Below are 13,019 nucleotides of genomic sequence, written 5' to 3'. Positions count from 1 at the left end.
TCGACCAGCTGACGTCAGAGAATAAAGAATAAAGTTTGTAGATTCTCTCTTTCTTCACACTGCTTTACACACTGCTGACCGCTCTGGAGTTTAGGATCAGTGTTTGATACCTTCCTATTCCTATGCTTCTTCTTATTTTCTGAATAAGAGAAAGAGAGGAAGGTCTGATCCATGTTAATAAAGATAAAGGTTACAAATAGTTCTTTGCACAATGGGCAGCATGCTGTGAGCATTGTCCTGTGGGCAGTGTCCTGTGCCCAATGATGAAGGTGTCACACAAGACTGTGGAGGAGGATCCAAAAGCAAGTTTATTTAAACAAAGAAAAACAAAGTCCACGTAAACACAACAGGCAAGGACAATCCAAAAATCTGAGTCAAAAAACGAGAGCAGAAGTCAGTAAACCACACAAACAAACAATCAAACAAAACGCTTCGAAATGCAAGGATAAACCAGACAAGACGTCACACGTAGGTGCGGCGTCTATTTATACAACGCTTATTATCCAAGGGGAAGCAGGGAAAACAATTAAACTTGGGTGAGAGCAACCTCTTACAGCATGGAGGTGCAGTGCCTGGGCCATTGGTAACAGAAGGACTTGAGGATAACAATACAAACTCTGAACAGCTATAGGTAGGAGTGTGTAATCCAGTGGACATTGAGTGGACCCAGTGTTCAAAAACTCCAGCAGCACTGCTGTGTTTGATCCACCTTTACGAGCACCGCACACACTACTAACGCACCACCATCATGCCACAGGTCACCAGTGTCTCTGCAATGCTGATCAAGACCCATCACCCAAATAATAGCTGCTCTGTGGTGGTATATCCTGTGGGGTCCTGACCCATTGAAGAACAGGATAATAAAGCAGGCATTGATCTGTAATCTGTAATTATAGAATTTAACTCTGTTCCTATGTGGTTGGTGAAGCTGATAAAATGGGCAGTGAGTGTAAAACAAGGAGGTTGTCATGGTATTCTGATATGACTGTGTAACATGTGTGTACATACAGTGGTATGAAAAGGTTTGGGCACCCCTGATAATTTTTGTGATTTTCCTTTATAATTCATTGGTTGTTCAATTCAGTAATTTCATATCTTATCATATAGCAGATAAACACATTAAGAATTTGAGAAGTGAAGTAAAGATTTACAGAAAATGTGCAATAAGTATTTAAACAAAATTAGACAGGGGCATAAAGTTGGGGACCCCAACATAAAAATTGTATCAATATTTAGTAGATCCTCCTTTTGCAGAAATAACAGCCTCTACACGCTTCCTATAGCTTCCAATGAGAGTCTGGCTTCTGGTTGAAGATTTTTTGGACCATTCTTCTTTAGAGCCTTTCTATTGTATTGTGTTTTTCCCAGTAAACTTAACAATTAATTTTAATATTGTAAACATTCGCATTCACACATATGAAGCTTCAAGTTTTTTAAAGTTTGAACTCTTTCTTGTTATTTATTTATTTATTTTGTCAATGAGTGTTTCAGTGCTGCCACTTATTTTGTATTTACTGTTGCTTTCATTGTATTTTACTGTATATGTTTGTTTTTGACAATATACAGAGAGTGAAAAAGACAGAGCAAGCGAGAGAGAGAGAGAGGTATCTGGAAGGTGAAGGTTCCTCACTTTAGTAGCTCTTGATAAATGACTCATATTTTAGATGTTGTACTTTGCTTTAAGCTCATGGTTGAGTGAACGCAGAATGAGCTTCTCTGCCAGATACACTCACCTTTTCAGGGACACTCCACTCTTTCTTTTCTGAGGCAGCAGGTCCATTTTTCATGGATTGGATATATTATACTAAAACAGCCCTGCTTCAGATTTACACTGGAGCTGATATTAAATGAAGAGCAGCTTTCAGTCACTCTCCCAGCGTCCTTTACAAAGCTCTGTTTTACTGAGCTTCACAGCTTCCTTCTCTGACAGCTGATGTCTTTGCAGGGTTCGCTGTAGTGCTAATGTATGTTTGTGTGTGTGTGTTTGCAGTGGTATTTGATGACTGTGCGGAGAACCAGGACGTGTCGTTCGAAGTGTCCCACCCAGATTTCCTGATAGACGAGGATCTAAATCTGGTACCCAGGAGAGATGTCATAGACAGTGGGGCGGTCCTGTTTGTCCATGGGCTCAATGCTCACGCTGATGACATGGCACAAGTAGACATCATGGGCGCACCACCGAGATCTCCTCAGACACTCAGGGTAAGTGCTTGTGTGTGTTTTATGTTCTGTGTAATGTTGTTACACTGCTTTACAGAGGTTCTGACAGGTCGGGGGCAGATTAATAAATATGATGCCACTGAGCACATATAGTACCTCTGGAGCCCAGCGCCTTTCTCCAACACACTGTGAGGCTTATTACCACATTGCTTCTTTCCTAACTGGTTGGGGGTAGGAGAAAATGTGTCAATTACTGGTAAAGACCAGTTTATACTTCTGTGTCATGTCTAGGCATTGGCCATGCACGAATGGTCTGAATATGGTTTGCAACTCTACAACCAAGGTGCTGGCAAGAGTGAATCTGGCTGTACTATACTCAGCAACTGTACTATACTCAGCAACCAGGGTGTTGGAGCAAGCAACTGGGCCAGTTGCTTTTTTTATACTATACCTGGGTGTTGGCACAATAGAATAGGCATATTGCTATATTTCACTTGGCTCATGGGTGCATTGGTATATGTTGCACCCAGATATGAGCCTAGTTTTTGGGCCAGAATTGGGGATAGGTTCAAACCGGAGCCAGGCCACTTGGTGTGGGGCATGAAAATGAAAATGGCCTAAGGGATCTTTGCTATCAGACTGTGTCATAGGCAGGGCATAGGCAACAGCACAGACATAGATGTGACATAAGCTACATCATAGGTTACATCATTGACTACGGCATAGACTACAGCATAGGTTATGGCATAGGCATAGTCTACAGTATAGGCTAAGACACAGGCTATATTGCATAAACAGTGACATAGGCTAATACTAAGGCTACAGCATAGTTTACATTAAAGGCAAAGGCATAGGCTACTGCAAAGACTGCAATGTTGATCCGTGGCAGAAGAATAAACTGGCCTTAACAAATTTACCATATTTCAGTTTTTGTCTTTACTAATCACATATTAGACCATTTTTACCAATGCGGAACTCTAGTTTACTGAAGTGGTCATTATCTAAAATTGACCATATGATCGCCTGATGATAGGACCAAGGCAAGATATTTACACCATTCAAGAGCTCCCTTACACTATATGTCTAAATATTTATGGTCGTTTAATGAAATGGATTCGTTTAGCTTCCATAAATTGCACCAATTACCAACACAGAGCTTGTCTAGAGAGGTAGTTTCAACAGAGAAGTATTGCCAATAGAATAGGACTAAACATAAACCTGTTAGAACCATACCTAAGGCCAGACATGGTAATGCCAGGCCTGGGTTAGAGGGATATAAAGCATGTTATAAAAGAGTTATGTGGCAGTTAACTGAAATGATGGTGCTCCATCCAATACTTTTATTCTTTTCACTGAATGCAATTAAATCCAGGAGTCCAGCAGTGCTGCTCCAAAAGTCCTTATAATACCATTGATTTCAGAAGAAAAAGGCTTTGAGGGCCATATGTACATTTGTAACAGTCTAGGCATCCTATTATAGAAGCCCATGCTGGTGGAGGGCCCCCTAGTGGCTAGGTCCCATGGGCCCCAAGCCCACTAAGCCAGGCTTGTAATCCTACAAAGTGTAAAGCAAACCCAGAGCAAGTCTCTACTGACTAGAAATCAGTGCTGACATCTGTGAATTAACCCCGTGTGTCCTATTACAGCGGTCAAACTGCAGAGCTTTCTACAGCATGCGGGTGACATGCATGATTTAACTATGTTCACACATGTACAGTACACCGCCTGCTCTGTGTGGAATAAATAGGACATGCCCTGCTGCTTCACACACACAGTTCAGCATCCACCCTCTCATTATGGTCAGCATTGGAACTTTCTGCTTTTGTATCGGCCTTCTTTACCAGCGTCTTTCTTCTTTTTATTCAAATTCCCATGCAGTCTCTTTCTTTTCAGCCACTCACCCATGCCTGATCAAGTGTCAGAGACATCGAGCCAAACCTATTCCAGCCTCTGTTGCCTCTCAGGGTCGCTGACTCTGACTTGATTAAAAGGTTTTCCAGGCCTGTCTCGGCCGTTTGGTTCCTCCCCAGTGGTTATAGATACAGGCCCCTGATCTCTGGAGCAGGTGTCCCTGTGGTGCTGTTCCTCCAGTTAGAGATAGAGCTGAGTCTGAGTCAAGACCAAGGCTGGGAGTAGAAAAGCCCATTCAAGGTTGACTCAAGATTGAGATATTTTTCATCATATAAGAATATATGATTTGTGAAAATAAATAAATGACAACATTAATTATATATAGCCTACCCCATTGCCAACTCCATTACAGGCTATGTTGCCTCTCAGGGTCGCTGATGCTAACCTTGATGGAAAGGTTTTCCCAAGTCTCTCTCAGGCATTTGGTTTCTCGCCAGTGGTTATAGATACAGACTCCTAATCTCCAGGGCAGGTATCCCTGTGGTGCTATTTATTTAGCTAGCATTGTAGATAAGGCCATAAGAGTCCAAATCTAAGTCAGGACCAAGACTTTATGTACAGTAATTGAGTCCGAGTCAAGACAAACTCTAAAACCATGAGTGCTGTGTCTGAGAAAAGACCGAGACCAAATTAAGATTTTTTTCATATAAAGCATGAGTCATCATGTAATGTAATATTACATTTCATTGTATACTAAAAATATTATGATATATAGCTGATTCTTTTTTTTTGTCATAATTGTATTATTGTCTTTTTAAAATGTGTAGATGTAGTACAATGAAATGACAAAAAACTACCAAACTAGAAAATTTAAAAGAGCATTTCCTGAAGTAAACACAAAATAAATAAAAAAAATGATGAGTTTGAGATAGAATGGAAGGAAAACAAAAACTCTATGGCTTGGGCAAGTGAGAAAATAAATTATAGCGAATGGAAGGAACGAGGGATAAAAAGATAAAAAAAAACAGATCAAACAGATGAGTGTCAATCAGTATGACTGTGAACTCTTAGAAGATTAGAAGATTACAAGAAGTTTGGTGACTATCAGGCCACTGTATCTCTGTGGCTTGGGCATGTATGAAAACAAATGGGAGTAATCGGGAGCATTAAGGGATGGAAAAATGACAAATAGAGTGGATAGAGTGTGGGTCAGTTTAACCAGGTTTAGATTTTAAGGGTCTGCCCTGAATGAGTACATTGCAAAGCAATCTCCAATCATGATATTAGATATTTGCAAAATAAATCATTAAATATAGAACTGTGTTAATTTGTTATATTCTTCTGAGGTTTGATGTTCAGACTGAGATGAAACCAAGACTGGTCTCAAGACCAAGCCCTACAAAGTACCAAGAGTACAACACTACCACCAGCTGCAGATTAGAGCTGGAGTTCTAATAAAGTCCTGTTGGTGCTTATTGTGTGCCACTGCTTTTTAATCTGTTGTTACCTGCTGCTCCTAAGCCATCTACTCACCTATTCCAGAAATGGTGTTCTCTCCCAGAGAATGAAGGCTTTTATAGTCCTTCTAGAAGAGACAGGAATTGAAGAATACTCCAGAAGTACAGACAGTTTCTACCACTGCCTTCACACCTCATTCAGACTGCATCCTGAACTTGACCTCTACGTTCAGTAGTCTCATTCTCCACTAAGAAAACCTGCATTGGTATTTAGCTCTTTACATTAGTAACTGCTCTCATAGACGTTTGCTCACGATGGTGCGTTTCACAATAGACGGCAAAAAGGAAAGGAACCATCTCTCAGCTTTTCACGCTTGGCTGTGAGTTTCACGTAAGCCACTCGTGGCAGTAATAGCTGTGGCCGAGTGATTGGCGCAAGCAGGGAGAGCTGGATTAGAATAGCCGTGCGTGAAGAGGCAGAATTAAGGCGTGGAGAAAGGCCTCATTATGGATCATATAGCCTGTAATCACTGTCAAGCTCAGCTACAAGAAGAAAAAAAAATGAAAGAAAGAAAAGAAAAGAAAAGAAAGCAGGTTCAAAGTCACTGGACTGTTCTCGGCTGTAAACCTCACGCCGACTCGCTAAAAAAAAATGAAAAAGTAAAGTGCGAGTTATAAATGCAGTATTTGGCCTAATTGCCAGTTTTATTGCGCTTTGATTATTGATAAGTGTGAGAGGAAATGGAAAAATGTTTTTATGGGCCCCAGAGGCCGGCGCAGTGATGGGAGCTGCTGAAGAGGCAGGGCACTGATGAATGGAGGCTATTATGAGGAAACTGAGAATTCACAGCATAATTCACACTCCTCTGCCCAAGATCAATATAGGAATTAATGAAAGAACAGATTTCAATTGAAAATGCATGCAGGAGATTCGAGGCGCTGTTGCTTTCCATTTTTCTCAGGTTTTGTTGTGCCAAATGAGAACACCTCGCCTTTCCAAGCGAATGAATAGAAAGCAGAACATGATAATAGCACAAAAAACAGCTTAAACTGAGAATGGAAATGCTTATTTATGAGCCTTTGTCAATTCTTTGGCGTCTAATCTGCTACATTGATAAGATGTTTCCAGAACAAATGAGAACATTGAGTTTTACTGTCCTCTCTTGCGCTACAACTTATAGTGATGAAAAGCAGAGAATGACATGATTAGCAGTGCCGATTGTGTTATGAAATGTTCCTAATTCTAAGCCACTTTTGCTGAATCCATGGTTTAACGACCTGCTTATTCTGATGTACCTACTTTTTGAGTACTTAATTAGGAAGACTTCCACATGCATTCTAATTCCCTGTCAAGCCTAGAAAACAGGGACGTATGCTTAAACACATGTAGGCTTTGGTTCTAGGGTTAAACATTTACATGAGAGAGTTGGCTAATGGAGTATAGTAATGGATTATCAGATTATACTTTTCCAGTAATTGCCCAGTGATTTTGGCTAGTGTTGAACCAGTATCAATACAGACCTGCTGATCTCCTGGGATTGCCTTGAACAACAGCCTCCAAAATATCCTCCAAATGGTATAAAGAGTTATAAACCTCAAATTACAACTGGTTGTTCGGAGAGGTCCGCTGAGAATGACCAGACTGGTTCGAGCTGGCAGAAATCAGCAATAAAGAATTATATAAAATATTATGAACCCTTGATTGATATCACCATAAATTATTATTAGAACAAACCACCCATGTAACAATCAAACGTGGTGATATCAGTGTTGCACAAGCCAAGATCTATAATCCATTAAACAACACAAATCCTGCTTCAAGTTACAGTTAGAACAAAACTTTTTGAACCATAGACTGTACAAAAAAGTGGACAGTGGACAGCTTGTCCACTCCTAACGAAAGGCTTTGAAAAGATAGCCAAAATAGAAGCTACCATCTTTTTTTCACTTCAAGACTTTTATGTCAAATTGATCAAGGTCTTTTTATCATTATTATTTTTTACACATATATATATATTTTTTTTTTAACTGAACATAGAATTGAACATAACATACATTTTGTCCCTCTCTCTGTTTCCCCCACCCCCAGACCAGCTTCAATCAATCTTAACATATTTACAGTCCATAAATATAACGAAGACCATCTCAAATATCACATCAATCCATCATACCATAAACAATTAAGGGACATACACACAATTGGGCAAATCTATGTGCCCAACTTCTCTATATATATTGTGTAAATTTTCTGAAGAGAGTATTTTCTAGGAGAGAGTATCTAATCTTTTCCAACTTGAGGTGTTGTACAACTTTATTAATCCACTGAGAGAAAGTAGGGGGACTTTTATGTCAAATTGAAGCCAGAATATCTGCAGTACAGATTGGAAGCAAGTCCATATGACTACTCGAATCATATCATACATCTTCACCTATTTGTTAGAGACAGACTCTTAGACAGACATTAGTCTCCATACCAAACATAACTTACATTAGAAACTGCAAAATGCGATTACCACAGAATGTCAGTTCAATTAACTGCATGGCTAGTCTGTAAGTATTTCATTTATTGTTCTGTATGAAATATGATTAAAGCATCAGTAGACTGTCAGTAGCTGTCCAACATCTTCCCTACAGCTTGCAATCACCAAATCACCGCAAATTAATTAATGGGTAAATTAATGGGGTGGGGGACTTCCAGAATAAAAAGCACAAATGATAAAATCATTTTTGTGTCATTTACTTATATGGGTGAGGTGAGGTAAAAAACTGCTCAGGGTTGTTCAGATTTTGTCAGATTGGTTATTGTTTCTTACAAATTTGCAGAGCTTTTTTCTCAAATTTTCCTTTCATTTTTCTCAGTCTATCAGCAGATTTGGGCCTTTTTTGGGCACATTTTTGTTTGTAACTTTCTTGAGGCAGCTTATGAAAAATGCATGATTTAGTTTATCCAAACAAACTTTTGGTCAGAGCTAGACATTCTACTGTATACATTCTGCCTGAAGGTAGCAGTATTTGGGAATTTTGTCAGGCTGCCTTCGTGTTTCATCATTTCTACTCCGAGTTTCTGCTGAGTTCTGACTTCTATGGCTTTTCTATGTTTCTGACCCAAAACTGACTCTTGTAAAGCGTCTGCCCTGCCACTCTGTTCATAACTCTCTCCCTGCATCTGTTCTGATTGCCATCCTCCCTCCGTCTGTACTGCATGCTGTCATTGTGTCAGTGGGCCAGGAGGGCAGTGTCTGTCCTCATGTCCTTAATCCAGTTTCCCTGTCAGTCCCTCTGTCAATAATGTGCTGTTTAGCAGCTGTCTTATGATTCCGCTATGAACAGGTCAATAGTTCTTTGAGTGTATTATAGTCTCTGTCTTTCTCTCTCTCTCTCTGTTTCTCTCTCTGTTTCTCTCTCTCTCTCTCTCTCTCTCGCTCTCTGGCACGCACACGCTGTCAGAGCAGACGTATGTGAGATAGGGTTCTGTACCTGGTACCGACTGCTCTGAAGCTCAAAATATGCAATGCAAATCCGCGTCACAGCCGGATGCTCTGGCTCCACTCCCTCTGTGGAAAAATGAATCGTCAGAAATGAGTAATGACACATCTCAATATAGCAGCCAGCAGCGGAGTGGCAGAACTGACAAGGACAAGACGCTGCTCCTGCACTCATTCACCTCCCAGTTACAGTACTAAAGGAAGTAGATACTTGATGACTAAGGGAAAATGAGGGAGCGCTATTTACCGTTTATTGGCTGATCGTAAGATTGACAGGAGGATGTTTAGAAAACTCTCTTCTGCCTGTGAGCTGTTTCTGGAGCTGTAGAACACACAATTGAAGACTATAGACTATAACTTAATGTAGGTACTTTTGGCTTTTTTTTTTTTTGGTGGACAGAGGTCAGCATGTGCATTGTGACAACTCTGATGCTACCCAGGTCCATCCAGGCTGGATACACTTTAATAGTTCTGTTTTTTTGACACTTTTCTTTTATAGCATTAAGCTTTTCATCAATTTGTAATCGAAAGTAGCTATTCTTTGGATTGGAGCAGATAGGCTAGCCTTCACTTCCCACAGTCATCAGTTATTCTTGGTCACCCATGAAAGTTTTGCCAGTTGATTGGTTATCCTTTTATGGAGTACTTTAGAGTCTGTTCACTACATACAGGGAACACCCTCAGCCCAGATAGAATGAAGAATTGGCCCAAGCTTGGTTGACGTATGGCAGCACCAGCTCAGACTTGTCACCAGCTGTGCTAAATTGTAGTCAATCAGAGAGTTGGTAAAAGTGGCATAGGTGGAATTTCCTATTATACTCAGCAACTGGGGTGTTGGCACAAGGAGCATGGGCTGATGTACTTGGTACTAGATTTAAACTAAAGCCGAATCCGAATTACCCACTTCACATCTGCCCGGCTCTGGTTTGAATCAAGGTCCAAAACTTTCTCAGTACCCTCTTACTGAGTATAAACGGAGAGTGGCCACTGGGATTTTGCTGTCTGGGGCAGAACAGGAAAGTGTTTTGGAGTTGATTTAACCCAGTCTTCAGGCCATCACAATCTGACAGTTGAAGTGGTTCAGATCCTTTTTTGCCCATCCTTTCTGCTTCCAACAGATCATCTTCAGGAACTAACTGTTTATTTCACGTGTTGTCTTCAGCTTGTGACCATTTTTGTACTGTGAAAAGCCAGAATCAAAACAAAAAAACAGCCAATTCCAAAAGCTAAATTACTTAAACCAGACCTTTAAACATCGTGTTAGGGTAGAAAAATAAAGTTCAGAGGTTTAAATGTTTGGTTATTAGTAACTTGTAGAGGTAGAGGCGATTGGGTAGGAGTCATTGAAGCCTGTGATCAATGAGCTGCTATTTGTGCCTAGCAACTTTAAAGGGAAGGGGCACACTGAGGCCCTCTTGGAGAAGAATAAGGCTGATTTTGTAAAGAATGGAAATGAATCACAAATTGGCGGAGCATGTGGCTTAGCAGTGTTCATGGGAGTATCATTAACTTGAGTGCTTGTTTCATAAATTGTATCCAAGCCCTCCTTCAGAAGCAGACGAATGCGACCTTCATCACCTAAAGCCAGTCAGGAATGGCAAGCGTACACACACAGACACACACACACACACACACACACACACCTTTCATTTGACAAAATATGTTCAAGTGGGTGGCAGCTGTATTAGCACTTTCTTTGGCTTTTATAAAAGCAGCCTCGCCGTCTGCAGCTTCACTGAGCAAGTGTATTGGTGTATAAGTCTGGAGCTATGGTGCTTATACACCACTAATCTCCCTGCCGTGCTATCAGTTATTAATGAGACCTCCAAGTCTCTTCTAAAGCTGGAAGAGGCCAAGCCCAGCTGATTGTGCCACTGTAATTTATGAGCAGGAACCATTAAAGATTCATGACAGTCTTCTCTCTGGGATGTCAACTGGCTCCATTCATCAGGAGGGTGGGGAGGGGGGGTGGAATGGAGGCAAAATTCTAGGGATGGCACTCAGTCCTGATCTGGGATCTGTGACCCATCCTTGAGGATGTAAGATAGGAGGAGAAACACAAGAGTTCATCAATAACGCCAGCACGGTCTCCCACAGCGTCTCAGAGCTCCATCACCGCTTCCTCCGCCTCTCGTCATCGCTCACCTCTCCCGGGCGACAGCACTGACAGAAATGTTTCATCTTGGCTGTAGTACCCGTCATTCTCTTTCTTGTGCCTTTTATCTAGCTGCTGGAAATAATATAAACTCCCATTACGCCCAGAGATATTGCTCAGCTTCCTAAGGACATCAGAATGGAGCGGCAGCCAAGGTGAATCACACTCTGGGATTGATGTGGTGCCATTCGGCCACGCCGGTCAGGAGAGGCCAGCCAAAGGACTCAAGGCACATCTTAGGCTTTGCATTTCAAGAAGTTACAAGTTTCAACCTGATATTTAGTAAGAAATTAATTGATTTTTTTTTTACTAATTCACTACCAAATCAGATATACAAATAAACCCACCTGTCTAGTATTAGAAAAGCCTGAACGAATATAACGTGTAGGTGGGTGTTGTTTATGCCCTTTAATCACAGTTTCTTAGCAGAACTTTATCTTGAACATTATGCTTAAAAATGAATTCCACGTATTCTTTTCCCATCTCTTTAAAAAAAATAAAAAAAAAAATCATCTTGGTCATCTTACCAGTTTTAACCTTTTTTTCTGCCATTTCTATGGACTCTAAAGCCCTCTGCACTGACCTGTAGGACATGCATGTCAGGCTTACTGCATTGTAAAATGTGGATGTGATTTTTGCCAGGGTTGTTGGTCTGTTTGTCAGTTTGGACTGTTAAATCTCTGCATAACATCGTTAACTGCTTGCAACAGATTTTTTCATCCATCTGGTCTGTGTTGAACTCTGATGCTTCTAATTTATGTCACTTGTAATGAGCATGCTGTTCAGTGTCCACCTCAGTGTCCACCTTAGGTGTTTCTAAACCTTTACAGTGACGACTTTATGGTCAATTTAAATATTGCTGTCTCCTGACATTTGACAAGTCATGATTTGCCATGTTCAGTGCAAAAGGCACCACACATAAACCCTCAGTTTCTTCCAACAGGATGCATTTTGTCTTTATTATGTCAGAATCTCCTGCATCAGCTTAAATACACAGTTTATTGCCCCTACCAGTGTTGGATTGAGTCAATTACACACAACACTCCTCGGCTACGATTACGGATTTGATCTTTATACATGTAATAACCCTCTTTGAAACAAGAGGAAACCTACTCCGCAACGCTTCAGTCAACAGCCCCAGGGATTTTTTTACATGACATTTAAAACCTGCTCACCGGTCTTGCTGGAGCAGCCCATTGGGAAGGGCAGAGGGCAGTTTGTTCTGGCCGGGTGCTTCATGTCTGCTCTCTTGTTCCCCTGCTGTTTTGGGCATTGGCGAGCCCTCTACGACGGCTCCTCTGCCCAGGCACTCGGCGTGTCCTGCAAGTCGGGGTGACAGTGTGGGGTGCTGTAAACAAATGGCTTCATTTCTCCCCTCCTCCAGCTCCACACTGTCTGTCATCCTGACAGCCGCTGGGCTCTGGCAGTCTGGGACCCGGCAGCGCAGTGGCAGCACCGCTGCAGCCAGGCACGGGCACGCAGCAAGGACAAAAACCCAGCCGGCTTCCCAATGCAAATTAATGCTCAGCTCGAGTTTGCTGTTGTTGTTTTTTGTTCTCATTTAACCCCCACACTGCTGAAATGATGTTATTTTAGTCAGAGAAAATGAATAGCCTATCACTGACTTTTTTCTTTTTTTTTTCCTTTTTTTGCCACCTCAGCACAGGTCTGCTGCTTTTGTGAGTGGCAGGGACATGGGTGTTACATGCCAGCACAAAGTACAACAAAGCCAAATCACAGAGTGAAAGTGAGAGATGATGTGGGAGAGAGAGACAGAGAGAGAGAGAGAGAGAGAGAGAGAGAGAGAGAGAGAGAGAGGAGGGAAAGAGGGCTTGTTAACCTTACCCTGTTCGTCATGAAATGACCATACGAGCTGTAGTAGTGTATCAGTGGCTGCCAGATTCAATAGAG

The 13,019-nt window shown here is 41.4% G+C and overlaps 1 protein-coding gene across 1 annotated transcript in view; it reads left to right on the top strand.

The window, feature by feature from the left end:
• The window catches only part of cdh13 (cadherin 13, H-cadherin (heart)), a 589,258-nt gene that overhangs the window by 219,341 nt on the left and 356,898 nt on the right, over positions 1-13,019 (top strand). Inside the window, exon 3 of the mRNA XM_022679628.2 lies at positions 1,991-2,202. Coding sequence (XP_022535349.2) covers positions 1,991-2,202 — 212 coding nt within the window. The remainder of the gene's footprint in view (positions 1-1,990; positions 2,203-13,019) is intronic.

The sequence above is a fragment of the Astyanax mexicanus genome, chromosome 9, assembly GCF_023375975.1.
Source record: "Astyanax mexicanus isolate ESR-SI-001 chromosome 9, AstMex3_surface, whole genome shotgun sequence".
Lineage (NCBI taxonomy): Eukaryota > Metazoa > Chordata > Actinopteri > Characiformes > Acestrorhamphidae > Astyanax > Astyanax mexicanus.
The sequence above is the reverse complement of the archived record's forward strand: the minus strand, read 5'-3'. Positions and strand labels throughout refer to the sequence as shown.